General features: G+C 38.4%; 1 protein-coding gene across 1 annotated transcript in view; it reads left to right on the forward strand.

Annotated features, from left to right (window-relative positions):
- Nucleotides 1-14,410, forward strand: part of Gycalpha99B (guanylate cyclase 1 soluble subunit alpha 2) — a 36,364-nt gene extending 21,954 nt beyond the window's left edge. Inside the window, exons 4-11 of the mRNA XM_018023133.2 lie at nucleotides 9,322-9,667; nucleotides 10,000-10,381; nucleotides 10,676-10,855; nucleotides 12,310-12,448; nucleotides 12,527-12,693; nucleotides 12,784-12,927; nucleotides 13,678-13,832; nucleotides 13,928-14,410. Coding sequence (XP_017878622.1) covers nucleotides 9,322-9,667; nucleotides 10,000-10,381; nucleotides 10,676-10,855; nucleotides 12,310-12,448; nucleotides 12,527-12,693; nucleotides 12,784-12,927; nucleotides 13,678-13,832; nucleotides 13,928-14,126 — 1,712 coding nt within the window. The 3' untranslated portion in view covers nucleotides 14,127-14,410. The remainder of the gene's footprint in view (nucleotides 1-9,321; nucleotides 9,668-9,999; nucleotides 10,382-10,675; nucleotides 10,856-12,309; nucleotides 12,449-12,526; nucleotides 12,694-12,783; nucleotides 12,928-13,677; nucleotides 13,833-13,927) is intronic.
- Nucleotides 14,411-17,830: the final 3,420 nt, after the last annotated feature.

Here is a 17,830-nt window from a genome sequence, read left to right on the forward strand (position 1 = left end):
AAGCTCACGTTGTACGTTTCATCGATCATGCGAATTTATTGGCCCGCGAATATTAATTACGCATTACACTGTAATGGTGAAATATACGGTTGGATATTAACTTGAAACGTATTGCACATATGCAATGATAATTTTGCCGGCTCGAATCCGTAAATTAATATAATTTCGTGTATAACATTATGTCATAATAAAATAATTGAACGTGAATGAATTCGATGTTCGTTAATTATTCGTCGAGATAGATATTGTATATCGGTGTTCATTTATATGACAGAAAAACAGAATTCCGTGTTGCCTCCGTTAATGTATCGGAACATCAAGTCACGCGAAAGAAATTCGCGCAGCCGCCTTTGTCGTTCTCGCGTGTACCGTCGCGAGCAAGATTGATACGAGAATCAATTTCACGCGAGTTTCTTCGGAGAAAAACATTTTATAGTGAATTACGGGACTGCACAAGACACGGTAAAATAAAATTGATATAAGCTCGCACGTTCGATGGGACATTTTCATTTTATCGACAATCGCGTCAAATGTGCATACAGCGATTTACATTTTGCACTTGTTTTATTGTACGTCAAGCACTGAATAATTCTTTCCTGAATTTGACATCGTCGCGACTTTTTAACTGAGGGAAGGAAAAGAATGGGAGAATGAATGAGGAGAAAAAAATTGGAACCCGATGAATAGAAAGCGCCAAACGTATCCATTCATTCATGGAATGCAGAACTAATTTCGTTAAGCTCCTCTATTCCTCATGATTCTCCCTTAAGCGTCTTTGGTCGCTTCACTCTTCACGCGGCCGTTGATAACGGGCCACTTCGTTAATACAGGCTTGACCGAGTTTTTAATTGAATGACCGCGGAATGGCGTGAAAACCAATCGATATGTAGCCCCACGGATATAAAATATTCAAAGACATTCCATCTTGGTAACAGGGACACAATTTGTAATCCCTTTTATCCGTTCCGCTCGTTTTCGTCCATTTTCATTGCATAATCGATGCCCCGAAAATACAACACGGCTTTTACGTTGAAAAAAATTTTGCGCACCATTGTACATTGTACTATTCGAAAAAAGGAATTGTACTGGATGAATAACGAAGAACCAATACATTCGTGTATCATCCATTGTTTTCATTATCAATTAAATGTTCTTAATTAATTACATTATTTTATTTTTAACTGACTAAAAATTTTTAAACTTAATGTAACGGTGGTCAACGCTTTCGTGGACAACGCTTTCGATTTAATAACGAGATCTGATAACATTCTTTCACCATTCTTATTCAGTTTCTTGAATCCAGTAGAAAGCACGTTCACAGAGCCTTCCAATTATGCGTAGCGTTGAATCGAAATGCTTCTCGGCCCGCTGAATCTCCAAGGATCGTACGAGTTCCCCAATTCCGATGGCAGTGAATCGAAGTTGAATCGTAGTTGAATTAATTTGTTATTCCCCCGTTGCAAATTCAGTGAATAACTGTCACAGATCTTGAGAAATAGGGTGCGTGTTCGTGCACAAGCTTGGAAATTGGAAGTCAGAGCTGTACGTACAGGTACTTGGACCCGTAATTACTCGAAGAAATGCGAATTCGCGATAACGCGAAAACACTACAGTAACTACGCCAGTCACGTTTACTCCCTTATCTCGATGACGCAGTTCTAAAGAGATTGCGAGACGTGGAATAAACGATCCTCGAAACCTGCGAAAGTTTTCACGGTGGAATACGGTTATTCACACACACACACACACACGCACGTGCACCAGTTAGTTTTAACGCGGAAGATTAATGAGCTCGACGAACGTGGTCTACGAAAATTGCATTCGCATTCACCGGCGATCGTGTTTCCACGTATAAACGCCGATCATAATTTGGCGGAAACATTTTGCTCGATTTACGTTTCTAAGACCGGATACTCATCTGTGCAACGTCGGCCGTGTACTAATGCACAGGTTGCGCGCAGTCAAAATATTTGTAAGGCCGCACCATGAAAGGGGCCGCACTCTCAGAAGAGACAGAAGTAGGAAAGTGTAGACCTGACTGAGAAATGCATATCTAACCAAATATAACTACGTATAATTATACCTAACTATAATGGGAAGCGAATGTGGACTATTGAGTTGATCTGACATATGTGTGACCTAATAAAGACAATATGGACAGCAGTGGACTCAACAGAGACGATATTGGGCGCCTGGCCTCCGTTAGAGACGATATTGAATACATGGACCCAGGGACAAGAATGTAGTAAAATACGTGTACTTGACAATAGAAGAGACTAAAAAGAATAAGATTGCTAATGTTTCCCATATGTGAGACAAAACATATTAGGTGCTGTTATTTAAAACACAAAATATTGTTGGATTGCATAATTTTTAACAACAGAATAAAGGAAAACAATTTACCGAACATATGTTGATTCGATATTCAGTCTGTTGAAATTTGAACTTCTATGAGATTGCATAAGACTTCCTGATTCAAATTAATCGTTCCAATTCTGAAGACGTCTATAACAAGTCTCACGGGTTCGGAATTGTTTGCTCTGGTGGTGAAGTTTTAGTTCTCGTATAACAGATCCATTGTGCCTGGATGGTGATAGTATGCTGACATCTGAAAGGTGGTGTTAAATAATTACTTTCAGTACGTACGCGTACCTTTAAGTAACTTCGTCAGATTCAACTCCATTGTTTGTTTTGTCATAATGAGTAGCCAGGTGTCTTATGTGTTGAACTTTAACATATGTAGTAGTCGCTATAATGGCATCTGAAAGCTCGCTGCGTATAAATACACAGACACCATCTGTAGTTCTTACCGATTGTGAGAGCAGAAAGAAAGTTTTAAGTATAAGTTTACAGCGTCAACCCCTTAAACATATTTCTCCTCTTCTGATTCCTTTTTCTTACTCTATTTCATATAAATTCTATAAGTTGGCAATTTTTAATTTTCACGAGAACTACCTTAAATACATTTTGACGAGCTTCGTGGTATTTTTAATCGACGCCACAGGATAATTCATCTTTAAAATTCCGGACAATTTAAACGAAAGCGAAAATTATGCAAGAGATAGCCAACAATTTTTACTTAATTTTTATTATCAAATTGAACGACACTAGAAATGTTATACAAGCTTGTGACATTAATATTCAATAATGCACGTACAGGCGTGCTGAAGAGCGAAGAGCAACTGGTTTTAAAACGAGCTGACACTGTTCGAGAGTACTTAGAAAGTAGTTATTGCGATTATCTTTGAGCAGTTAACCATGATAGACGTTTATTGCGTTCGAACTTTTAAATTCCCGACTGTGTGTATCTGTACGTGAACCGTAACTACGAGCCAATCTGCCATCCACATGTAGACCTTATTATATAGCACAGCGATGGAAATCAGGGTTCTAATGAAGTGGCCTAATTCGTGCCTTTTTGTCCCCTCTAATGAAAGTATCGACCACGCAGGTGCTCCCGGGAAGAACTCGTCTCAATGCCTTTGAATTGAAAATGTGCTACTTAAAGTAATAATATCTACTCACGGACAATTCAAATCGCTATAAGAAAAGTGCATGTACATTCCAATCCATTGGCCATATTAATTCTACGATCATTACAATATTATGGTAATCACTCTGAGATAAAGTTGTATTAGGCTTCTGATAGACAATATATTAATTTATTGTTTTAACGTATTTATTTATTGTGATAGAGACTCAATCTCGCTTATATTATAATATACAATTATAATGTATCATTATAATGAATGCATCGCATTAAATGTGTTGAATATTTACTAAAAAATAGAATCATCGAGTTCAGGAAGAACGATTATTCTGAAACGTCGCATTAAAAGTTTAATTTAATCAAGTGGCAAGGAAAGAACGTCACGAGAACCGACATAATGGCTCGCTCCATCGATGGATCTTAATGATTTACTGAGAATTCCAACTAGTTTGTTCGATGAGATGCAATACATATACGTTGTCAGGTGGTTCTGACTCGATCCTTCATCTTCGAGGGCATGTTAACCTAATTTGCATACGGTTGCCGAGTACTGTAGTAACAGTGGAGTATGCTCCGCGAACGCCCTATTAATCATAATGGACAATCAATATGGAGGGCAACGTATTCAAATTCGACCATCCTGTCGGAAATTATCGATAAGTCGAATCGTCTTCCTCCGGGGAGGACTATACGTCGGAGAACAATGCAATACCACGAATTCTGTTACATTGTTGTGAGTCAAATGAGGCAAAAATTAGAAGATTATATTATAAGTAGGTAACGAGAGATGTGGATGGAACGAATTTGTTACTAATTAGCTCAACGCATCGTACCCTCATGCAATACGTCAAGTAGACCCTTTGTAACTGCGTCACAGCGTGTTGCATACATACTATACAGGGTGAACCACATGACTGGAACCAGTTAAATTTCTTTTAAAATAATTGTTCCTATAAAAATGTCTAAAATAAAGTTGCATAATATCAAGGGGGAATTAATTCATCGTGATTAATTTCGGAGATATTTTTGCTCTCAATTATTGGAGTGACGTAATTGGTGTCGTTGCTACAACTCCCAAAGCAATTATTTCGACATACATTACTGAAGATAAATTCTACGTAGCTTGAATTGAACCAAATATCGAACCACTCGATTTATTCTTATTATTGCTATTTCTCATATTTTTAAACGGAAATTAAATTTTTTTTAATAATATTATTAAGGATGATAACTAAGGATGATAACTAACTTAATACCATGCATTCATTATGATCATAATATTTTAGAATAAAATCGAACTTTCAGCCATGTGCCCGACCTTGTATAACCCACTCTCTTGCAATTAGATGGAACATCCCTTGACACATCGCTAAAGATTCATGTTTTATGTGATGCAATAACCGCCTTCAAACGGATTATTATTGCTGCTATTCTTCACGTGGGACAACGAAATTATCAGCGAGACCGTTTTTCTTGTGAAATTAACGTCCTGCAGACTATGGTCGCATGTACACGTTACGTTACAAATATTTGCCTATTAAAGCGTTTACAAATTCTGGTGATGTATGTTTTCCGCGTAAATCAACAATATGGTTGGCTCGAAATTGAGTCAACTCAGGAAATTATTAGCCTAATCTTAAAATTTCAGAAATTAACACAATTATTCTAGTTAAAAAATTAATTCCCAGCTTTTAGTACATGTAGAGAGGGATAATCATCCCGATAATTTACGCTAGAATTGTCCGTGGAATGTTGAAAGGGCTGCAATGATTTTACGGTGAATAGATCGCTGTATACGTATTCTGTCCTCCGGAAAGTGGACTAGTATCGTGCTAGTCCGACGTTACCGATAACGACGCGACGAGAATGGGCGAAAGAAAGAGGGGGAGAAATAAAAGCTAGCAATATCACGAGATCGTTCTTTGGAGTTGGCGAAGCGCGAAAGGGATTTCTTGTGCGATCGTGATGGACCCACGGAATCGCTTCACCTCCAAAAGGCGTACCTACTTCGTATTAGACCTTTTTCTAGTATTGACTCGAACTGAAATGGAGCACACAATCGAGATCGATACACTACCATCGTCCATAAGCGACAGAGAAATAAATGCTGTGATGAAACGCTTTAAGACAGAAACTTTCGGAGACTGGTCTATATTTTACGTTGTTTTCGTCGTAAATGCTACTAAATCCAGACAAAAAATAATTTTTGCTGAACACGCCCCACGTTTAATAAATACTTGACAAATATTTTAGAATTCGAATACACTAGTCTCTGGATACATGGCCGCGAGTCAATCTCCACCAATTATCAGAAGTGCTCGCTCTACGCCAGCCTCCAGTCTTATCTATGTCTCTTCTTCTTGTCTCTTTATTGTTGTCTCGCTCGCACAGTCTACACTGTTTACTTTTACCCATACTGCGCGCTCCAATGACGAGCGAATCTGGGTACTTAATCCGCCTCTTCGGACATGTGGCCATTAGTAAGTAAAATACCTCTTTTAATCAGACTAAAGGGCGAATCTGAGTCGATTATCGCTAAAATGGCTAATTGTGGAAGTGGAGGACTGTTTCCGGAAGGCGAAGAGCGATAAACATTATAATATACATTACGGTCTGCACTAGAATATTCCCGAAGCAGAAGGTTGAATAGTGCTGTTCAAATGTTTTCAATTTCTGTTTTATATGTATATGTAACATATAGAGAAATCACCTCGATGATAAAGCATCTTTACAGAATTAAAAAGCATTTAGATAGTAAGTGTTAATCATGTTTCCATAAAGAAGTCGAAGAATGTACAACGCGTGGCCTAGTGCTTTTCAGTGACACCACTCGACGCATTATTCCGATTCAATCAGTCGTGATATCAGTGTTTCCTCAAAGGGAGTACAGCGCGCGGCTACATCGGAATCGTTTCGCAAATAAACGCGGCTGAGCATTGTTATACTGGTTGCCAATGGAACGCGACTCAAAGTGAACTGTGAAGAAGCCTGTGGTATTTCGTATGGTCCTCTTGTTGCTTTAACGTCGCTTTGGTAATGGAACAGGCGACATGCCTTTAATAGACGAGAGTACGTCACTGTGGCTCCGGATTTCTGCAATGATAGAACAGGAAATTCCACCTTTCTCCTAATTAAAAAATGTTTCAAAATCCTGGTTATAGTTCGAACAGTGTGCGAAAGAGTATTTTATCCTAGAGGATATGTATTTCGCGTGTTACTTTGCTCGAAGGCTTCCGTGTTCCACTTCACTAGATTGCAAAACAAGAAAATAGAAGAACACCGAGAGAACCTTGGCCAAGCTTTTTCCTATAAAACTCGGATGTTTATTCACCTTCCCAAGAAACACTGTACGTTTCAAATTTTCCATCATCCATCATCACGACCATTTTGTCAATTAATCTGCAAGATTTTATTCTCCCATTAACTCTTCAAGTTCCAAATAACTATGTTAATTTCTGTCAATTGAAAGATCGATGTGTAAGCTATCACAAAAATTATACATTAAGCTACCAAAATCATTTACGTCCACGTCTCATCTTCTTCACAACAAGATCAAGTGATACCGAAAGCAAGTACATACGTATAAGGTTTGATCTGCTTCTCTTGGTCGGCTTACGTCCTCACAATCGAACATGCTTACCTCCATTGCGATCCTTTTCTAATCGATAGCCGGGTGCGAACGAAAGCTGCCAAAGGGCAATCGATTTGTCAAGCTTTGCCGGACGATTTGGCAGTATGTCACAGAAGCATCACGCGATGTTCCAGACGATTGGCTGTGTACATATATTGTATATTGCATACCGAACTGGGCGACCGCCATCGATTATCGCGTAATGCCAGTGACATTCGGTGGGAAATAATACGCGCGGCCATTAGAAGTAGTCGGAGCGGAGCCGACGTCAATTTCCGGATTTGCAAGAGAGCTAGCCACCGCGCCGCGCCGCCTCGTTCTATCGTGAACTCGAATCTATCGGTTGTTTATCGACCACACGGCCTCGGCCACGACCGCGTGAACCTTCGTTACCCCTATCGGCACGCTTAGTACACGCGATAATTCGCGTTCGGAATTTGCAGCTCACAAACTTCATGTCAAGATACGCGAAGAATTTATAACATGCGCGCTTGTACTTCCAGAAAATTATGTTGCGAAATGGAGATTTCTGAAATATAATAAAAGGTAAGGACTACAGAAAAAAATTTATGTAATTTCACAGTTCTTGAATGTTCCTTCGTTGTAAAAGAAAAGACAAGATTGGTGTATCGATTTCATTTCGGAGTACACACGAAATGTAGACAGAAAGTAGGATAATGACAATGCGAAGTTGGCGAAGCGAAATCGAAATCGGAAATTGGAAGCTCTCTACGTGTAACGATCGGGAATTTATATTTGTTTCTCTTTTTGCCTTGGTCTTTATCAGGGGTAAGGGTTCGATTCAAGTAATTCGTCGCTAGTCAGCGAAATTACCGTCGCATTCAGGCTGCTCCGACGAACATCCCGGTCGAATGAGAGAGACTCAACGGTTCCACACTGATTTTTATTCCCTTTTTAATCGCGTCCACCGGGAAACATCATTCGGACTTGTCGAAGCTCGTAGATATTAAATTTTCTGGCCAATGGTATTTGGAATCGGAGTTGTGTAACGACCATTCCTGTGAGTTTGTTGGCGTACAAAAAGAGCGTCCCGGTATTTGTGTTAGTGGTTGCACACCGCGGTTATAAACAGTAGAACAGAAAGAACCAAGTTCCAAACTAGAAAATCCTCGCTTCGGGAAAACTGCTATCTTCGGCAGTTGGAGTGCGACCGGTATTAGATACGAGGCGAAAAAGTTCACCGGGAAGAAAAATGTAATTCTGAAAGTCTACGAATTGTTAAAGTCGTGATCTGCCTTGTGAAATTTTTTAAATTACTTTACCTCGATGATACCACATTACGGATTCTACTCGAAACGCTTGAATAATAAGTAAGAAATTAATGAAATTAGGTCAATCTCTTCGTGGAATATTTTTTACCCATAATTTTACCAGACAAATGATTCCAATATGACAGAAAGATCTTAGAGATTTTTGTCTCTGAGGTTTCTCCGCTATAAACTCTGTTGAATAATGCCGGGATGAAAGTTTTCTTCAGGATTTAATTCTTCGAAAATAAGATTGAGTGATGGTTGGCATTTTGTTCAAAATTCCTTTTGTTTCTGGCAACGAGATTTTCTAAAATTCTTGGAACTACTGTCAAAAGCTCTTTGTTCTATATTGTAAATTGTTTCTGGCGGAAAGTCCAATAAAATGACACACAAAACTCTGAGCGAGGAGCTACATATGATGAACAGCAATGTTACATGTTGCATCTAGTTTCTTGCGTTCGCGCATATTCTTCACGAACTTCGTTGCCAAAGGTGGATGAGAAAGTAAACTTTGAACTTTTGAAAGGATTTCTATATGTCCGAGTTATACATTTCATATTTAATTTGTTGACCTAATTATCTTACAAAATCAATAAAATTTAGAAAGATAGGACAGCGTATGAGGTCGTTCATCTGTAAATGAATATCCGTGTTCTCTCCGTAAATGAATCATTGATTCAAGACTTAGCGAACACCAAGCGCTTACCATAAGTCAAGTGACCGACACACTAACAATACGACATATGACATAGTATTCAACCTCGAATCACATAGGTCAGTATTCGCGACCTCCGAATAAAAGATTCCTAACAGAGCTTTCTTTCTTCAATTGAGAAAGTCAACTTTCTCAAGGAGTAAGTGAGTTTGCTCCGTCGACGACGAAGGTTCCAAGGATGGTTCCAAAGCTAATTCAGCGGTACCTTTTTCAGATGTGGACGTGAGCATATTTTTTGATAAGCTCGGCCAGGATCTCATCCACACAGCTCGCGACGGTCTTCTCGAGCGGGCGTTTCGTTGCCTCGGGAACGATTTGACGGCCTTTCTCACAACTCTGGATGGTGTAAATGACGTCGTCCAACATCAATCCGGATCGGAGACTGAGGCGGAGTTCGTGTGCATCGCTACCCCGGAAGCGATCGAGCTACACTTCACAACTGACCATCCGCCTATCGCATACCTTCTCGTTGGTAGCTTGAAGAGTATCGCCGCAGAATACTACAACGACAATGCAAATGTATACATTTTGCCTGATCCCTACAATACGAGATTTTTTAGGTAAGCGAATCTTACGTTAGCGCATCTTATCGTTAGTAATTAAACATAATTTTGTGTTTACAATAGCGAGATCATTTACTGAGTCATCAAGAAAACAATTTACAAATGATACGAAATGTAAAAGAAATATAGCGTTCGTTTACTGAGTCGGTTCGTTTAATAATGAGGAACAATAGAATAAAAATTTAAATCCGCTGTCCTTAAATTCTTTACAAAAATCTGAACAAACTTGGCAAAACACTGTCGCATCCGCTCCTTGAACATCACGTATTCTATTTAACATCTCATCGAATATGTTATAATACAATACGGTTTAATGAACTGTTTCACAGGTATCGTATCACCCCTGAGCGTTATAGCGAACATTCGATCGACGATTCGGAGATCGACGATAATGTCGACACGGTCAGATCTCCGTTCCGTCCACTGTCGACCGAGGCCACGGACCTTCGTATAGGGGTGGCCAGTTTCTGCAAAGCGTTCCCATGGCATTTCGTAGTCGATCGACAACTGGAGCTCGTGCAGCTCGGAGTCGGGTTTATGAGAATTTTCGGGCAACATTTAAACCGATTGGGTAGAGAAATATCGACGTATTTCATTTTTACACGACCACGCGGAGTTACGCTGACCTTCCACGAGATACTGAAACGTGCAAACACACCGTTTGTGCTCACCCTCCAGAGACCGCAGGGCGTCGATAAATATCCAGCGGAGGTACGCGAATACATTATGTTCCGCATGGAGATCAGTCGACATTATAAAGTTACGCGTAACGGAAGTCGATACTCGCTTATTTATATAAACGCGTCAGATTTGAGCTTCATAATCTATATATATAAATTCTAAATTCAATTGTTTTGCAAACTATTACGTTTATTTTTTACGAAAATTAATTATTTCATCAAGTATATTTTAAAAGTCCTTATTTAATATGTTTCGCTGCAATATATTTCTTTATTGAATCTCGTTCCCAGAATTTCGCTGCTGATAAAATATCAATCATTCCAGGGTTTAGAAATGAAAGGTCAAATGGTTCATTGTCCGGAGTCGGATTCCATCTTATTCGTAAGCTCACCATTCCTTAATGGTCTAGAAGGACTAACTAGTCGAGGACTTTTTATATCCGATATTCCATTACACGACGCCACAAGAGACGTTATTCTGGTTGGGGAACAGGCCAGGGCGCAGGTACGATCAGATCCATATTTTATACTGATAGTTGATATTATCCTTACTCCTTATGTTCGCATTTATTTTATGTCATATAACCTTTGTTCTTATTTCTTATATACACAATATTATACTAAATCGTACTATGCATTGGAAACGTTTTACTCTAAATTTTTCTCTGGGAAATTTTACGGCATGAATTTATAATAATGATCCATGAAATTTTTGATACATACATACTAAGGGTGTGCGGGTATGGTTAATGGAAAAGGTATAGTGAGCTCGTAAAACTGTCATAAAAATTATTGCAGCTTAGCTACCGAAATAACAATCTCCGGTAGGATTTACTTCTCAAGACGGGTCAGGGTCGAGTCAAGTAAATTTACTTGGTGTCCTACTCTTTAAATCCGGTGTTGATTCTTCGTTATAAATTTCAGTTGAATATATTTCCGAGTTTATTCGTATCGAGAAACTTGAGATTTTCACAATTATATAAGTTATTATACATATGTAGTGTGATGTAGTGATATATGTATTTTTACACGCATTTACTTAATGTCATCTCCTTAGAACTGCAATTATTGCCTTTTGAATGCTCGATTGCGAATTCTAAAAATTCTGATCGCTTTCTTCGTAAACTTAGAAATTCCCAACTGCCAGGAATCTCCAGGTTCTCGCAGCTAGGAATTTCATAAAAATTTCTTTACCCTTCAGTAAAAGGTATTCTCATATCTGGAAAAGGCGACCCTAATAAGCGGATAACCGCAATAGGTAAGTACGGGTATTAATTTTTATGACGAAATTTATGATGGGAGATTTACAACTTCCGTATACCCTTTCTAACCGAACTATACCCGAAATTTTCGGTCACTTCAGCCTCAGGTCGGGATCCCGAAAGTTTGACCAACACTTTTTGTTCGGGTACACACCCATAATTACGGGACACGAATTCAACTAAGCACTCGAAACTCAAGCCGGGAGCCGTCATTACATTCGCAGTAGGATTTTTCAAACAGACCTTACACTTTTAAGTTTGAAAGTGTTTTCATATCGTTTGGTATACGTATAATCGGCATCGAATTCAACGACGGCTATCGAACTTAGTTTTGAATCTCAAGTCGAGTTCTCGAATCCCGAATTGGAAATTACGGATATACGAACAAAATGTGCTTGACATATTTTTTCAATCCCATTCGAACCCGAAAAAAATTCCCGACCCGAATTTTCGGGTACTCGCATATACATACATATGTATAAGCAGCAGATCGTGTTTAGCATCCTTAGATTTTTAAAAATGGCGCTCACTTTAGAGAGATGTTTGCTCTTCCACGATAGAGGACAGTAGCTTACAAGAGGATTAATTATCAGATGGCGCTACCGTCCAATGAGACGATTCAAATTGATGTAGATAAAGTCATTTGTACATTTTATGAGTAATAAAAAAATAAATCATGTACATTTTTGATATTTAGGATGGCTTGAGAAGGCGAATGGATAAGTTGAAGAGTTCCATAGAGGAAGCCAATCTTGCTGTCTCAGCAGAAAGAGAGAAGAACGTTAGCTTACTTCATCTTATATTCCCTCCAGATATAGCGAAACGCTTGTGGCTAGGTAAGAATATAATTATATTTCAATAATTCTGGTACTTTAATAATCCTCATATTTTACTAACTTAATTTGTATTTTTAGGAGAAACAATCGAGGCGAAGACCTACCCCGAAGTAACAATGCTCTTTAGCGATATCGTTGGTTTCACGGAAATATGTTCCACCGCGACGCCAATGATGGTCATCAATATGCTTCAAAATCTTTACGAACAGTTCGATTCATTTTGCGGTCAGTTAGATGTTTATAAGGTGCGAACTTTACATACGCGCATAACGCATCTCAACAAACATACAGTTAACCACTACTAATTTCTTTGTTAATTGAAATAAAAATTTCAGGTAGAAACAATCGGAGATGCTTATTGCGTTGCATGTGGTCTCCATCGCGACACTTCTACTCATGCACAACAAATAGCTTGGATGGCTCTAAAAATGATACAAGCATGTTCTCACCACCTGACTCATAAGGGTAAACCTATAAGGGTAAGAGAACATTTGTAATACTCAAATAATCATTTATTACCAGACATACATATCCAGTGTGTCCAAGGATTGACACTTTCCTGTTGAGGTGTGAAAGAACCGCAATCGATAGTTTCTCTTCCACTTTTTTTCCCGATCCAATGTTATGCACTGGAGCGAAGCTCCGCCATTACGCCGCGTTCCATTTCTTTTAATTCATTTTTTCGGTTTTTGTTTATTGGTGATAGAGTAGGATAGTCATGTGACTTTTCTAACATTTCTCGGCAAATTTTTAAACTATTAAAAATAATGCAAAATATGTGTTTACGCCATTCCATTCTATAGTATATTTGTTTCTCACAGAATGAAGACAAAACTTCTTCCATTTAAAATATTTTTTGTTCGCAATAAAAAATATAATGATAAATAATTCGGGCAAAGTTATCTTTTAAGTTACACTGGATTTATAATAGGTTTCCGACATGTAATGCTATTAGGATTAACATTTTAGCGCAGGCATGGCCAAAGTTGTCGCCGCGCGACACGACCTTGCCCGGGAGCCGGAGTGGGGCACGCAGTCCGAACGGTTAATAGTGTGTGTATGATGCACGCACGTAACATACTGAAATAATGTGAGGGCTTCCTGGGCCTACTGCACGAAGTAGGGAGAACAGCTACAGTGGGGCACATGTACTTGGCCATGCCTGTTTTAGCGTCTTATAAATTCATTTCACTGAAATTGAAAATTGTCCTGATCCTGATTATCTTTAGATGCGAATCGGCATACACACTGGAATGGTATTAGCTGGAGTGGTTGGGAAAAAAATGCCGAGGTATTGTCTTTTTGGGCACAATGTAACCTTAGCCAATAAATTCGAATCTTTAAGCGAACCACTTCGCATCCATGTTAGTCCAACGACATACGAGTAAGTAATTCTCACGTTTCAAAGAAAATGTTATTTTTGTTTTGCCATACTAAACAAAAAGATATTAAACTGAATAAATGAACGTGTCTTTGTAGCAGCTTATTAAAGTTCTCCATATCAGGATTTGACCTCGAATCACGAGGAAGAGAATTCCTGCCGAAAGAATTTCCGGCTAGCATAGAAGGAAATTCATACTTCTTGAAGGACTACAAGCACAAGGATGTCAACGTAAATTTACCTTTGGAGTTACACATTCAGAGTGCAATCAGAGAATATATTGGAAACAACGTGTAGATATTATTTAAATTAAGATAATAAGAAGCCATTCCAACGAATGTGCGTCGTTCGTGAATGTCACTGTACCAATCGCTACTTTGTCCGTAACTTAACTAAAAATAAGTACACTTCCGGTAAACGTCTGTTTCTAATGAGTTCCACGCAAACTGGCACCGTGTGACGACGCTGATTCTAACCAGCCTAACTGACTTTCTGGACCCATAATATTTATACGCAGAGTTTTAGGTTACAATTATTACATACTTATGATCATATGAGTAAATAAATCTGTATGATAAACATGTTTGTATAATTCAATCTTCAACATTCCCTTCGATATTCGTCGTTTACTCTATAAAATTTCCTATGAATTGATTCTTGTTTGACCATTGCATATTACGTAGACATATTGCTTGGATCGCACAGTTGTGTTTGATTTGATGACATAAAAATTAGATTGATAAATTTCGTCATTTCGACTTCGTCAGTTCATGTACGAACTGCTAACATATTTATGAGTTAGAAATATGTATGTATAATCCCGCGGATTATATATAAATTCAACTCCTTTCGAAAGAAAAAAATTAAATTCTAAGGAATTACTTTTGCGATCTACCATTCGATTAGTAAACTATTTCATAGACGATGCTTGTGTACCAGGCCAGTTAAAATTCCATTTTTCCAACATGAATCGCAGGAAATCAATATGTGAAAGTACTTTACTGCGAGTCGATAGAAAGGAATATAAAGCTAGTTCTTTTTACCTGTTTCTTTACCTACATCTGCCCCTTTGAAGCCGACCGGTCCGGGCTTCTTGGCTTTTATTTTTGATAAGCCTCGTTCCAGATTCGAATCTCATACTAGGCGGTTCTTTGTTCGCGGAAATAATAGAACTATTTGTATTCTTTACCGAGGCAGCCGGTTATCGTTACGGGCTGCGGCCCGGTGGGTGCGTTGTCCGGTAAGTACCAACTTTTTCTTCCTCCTTGACACGAGACTCCATCGGTGCAGTCGTCTCGCAACATTACTCATTTACCGTAAAACGTTACATTCCCATAAACGTGTTTGTTCTGCTTTTCTGGCCCTGGTTATTACGGTTTTCCTTAATTTCTCCCATTTATCCATAACGTTGATAACCGCTTAAATAATCATTTCATTTACACAGAAAGAAAGGAAACACGAATAGCAGGGAAAAGAAACGAAGCTATCGTATTTAACTTGCGAGATGCGAGAAAAGCTGCGAGATAAAAATAATGCAAATTTAATCGTTTGCTGACAATGATTTCTGAATTAGTCTTTAGTTAATTATGTGCATTTTTTTAAACCCCGCGGAGAGTTTAATTTGCCCTATTTCCCTGCAAACGTTTATAGAACACAATTATTGAAAAATTCTGCAGTATATATTATTTTTTTATTCGTACATATTCACTTGCTCCGATGTATATGTTATTCCTAAAATAAATAAATTGTGTTTGCCATCCAACATACTCGGATAAATACATGCATATAAATGAAAAAATGATCGTTAATTATTGTTTAATAAGTAAAGTACCGGTCCTTATTGTGACTGGTTTCGGTTATGCGGCGTTGTGCCTGCGTTATTTCACCAGTGGCCACAAAGGAAATCGGGGAACAACGTAAAACTAAAAAGCCGGCAAGAAAGGAATTACAAAAGAGCCGGCACTATTCCCCGTTCTTTGATTTTCGTTCGTGTTGGTACAAGTAAAGGGAAAATGTGTGCACTTGTATGTATATCCAGTCGCGTGCTTTCTCGCGTGCCCTGCCTGTGTAAACGTACCTTTACTATTTCTTATGCTGCCATTCACTGTAACCAGACCCGCGGCCGTGCAAAGAGAAAGAAATTAAACATTGGCCCTTCCGGCAATGCCGCGTAATCAAACGCCCGGTGAAACTAACGAACCAGCTCACGGAATGGGACAGTCGGAGTTTTCTGATACTAGAATACAAAAAAAGTGAGAAATACGAGAGAGAGAGAGAGAGAGAGAGAGAGAGAGAGAGAGAGAGAGAGAGAGAGAGAGAGAGAGAGAGAGAGAGAGAGAGAGAGAGAGAGAGAGAGAGAGAGAGAGGAGAAGGAGTACATATGCATACAGGAATAATAACTTAGGTGATGTACAATGAGAAATACACGTATCTGCAGAGGGATTATAGAATGTGGAATATCTTCTCGTAACGACGATGAGTATTGTATACCGTAATTGCTTGCCAAGTTCCTTTCTTTCAGTGTAGTGTAAAAGTTGAAGGGAGTTGCACCTAATGGTACAATAAGGTAATTGAAACATGGACGAATAGATTATACATATAGAAACGCAGAGTCGCGGTTTGTATGGTTATTGAATAAACTCTTGACAATGAATGGGTGATTAGATTGAATGGGGAATCGTAAGTGAGCGATAATTTCTTTCTTCCGCTACCTGACTCTGAATATAACTCGAATTCGATAAATATATTCTCCATTGAAGTTGCAGTATCTCCGGTTTACACTCGAAATGTAACATTATTCCACTTGGGTGCATGCACTGTTCGTGTGCCAGGAGGTTCCCTGCAATAGATTGCTCGTTGTACGGTAATGCACCGAAGTAATCGATTCGTGGCCACTTGACGCATTTCGAGAATCATCGACATGCATTTGAGACAATTAATTAAGCAGAGCTTCCATTGACATATGAGAAATTCGAAAAGTTTCGAATTCACTTTAATTAACGGCGGAGAACAACGTGTTTCCAAGGCCGATCAACTGTGATTAAAAAATGAAAATGAGAACACGTCTGTGTAATTGTTTCGAATAAAACTGCATTATTTTATATTTTCATGAGTCACTCAAGTATTCCGAATAGCAAATAACCGCGAAGCAAATCAGATGGATAATAATTCATCAGCGAATTAATCTTCATTTTTACACGGGTATGTAAATGTTTTAATAAGATACTCGCGTGGTTAAACACCAGCGACGGAATGTTTCAACTATCCCCAGTTTAGTATACATGGCGTTATCCACATTCTCCCCTTAATTACATTCTCTTAATAGTTTGTAGCAGCTCCAGGTAAACTCATGCAACTTCAACGAAATTAAGAATTATTCTGAACGTTTGAAACTAATTACAATTGTTTCGATTTAACGTTCGTACACGACATCAATTTTTGTGTAATAAATTAAATGTATAGAAATAATTTAACATGCGTTACTTAATTTCAGTTATAACTAGTTTCATTATTAGACTTTAATCCTGTGCGTATGAGTGCTTTTTTACGTGGAGACATAAATGTTTTTCATTCTTCACGTTTCAGTCCCAGGTTGTCCTCTTTCACGGAGAACAGGACAAGTATGAGACAGGCCTGAAAAATTACCGCACTACTGTCTACTACAAAAGTTTCATTAAGAAGCACGCCGTAATTTATTTTCACACCAACATCCTGTTCTTTCCGTTTACTAGATTTTTGCTAAATAGAATCAAGTAAATATAATATACCGAAAGAAATATGCACCCAATTTAATAGTGAGAGTAAAAAATGCAATTCAGTGCATAATTCATAGGACTCGTACTCAGCTTTATTCAGAAAATATAAATTAATGCAATTTCTAAATATCGTGTCTTCGTGACCCTCGGTTTCACTTTGAAATTAAATATTTCTTTTAATATTTTACCAAATTGTATTTAGAAGTTTACTGTACACGACCACATGCTAAAATAAATGATGCTCAA

This window comes from Ceratina calcarata, unplaced genomic scaffold (assembly GCF_001652005.2).
Source record: "Ceratina calcarata isolate Rehan_Ccalc_2016 unplaced genomic scaffold, ASM165200v1 scaffold297.2, whole genome shotgun sequence".
Taxonomy (NCBI): Eukaryota; Metazoa; Arthropoda; class Insecta; order Hymenoptera; family Apidae; genus Ceratina; species Ceratina calcarata.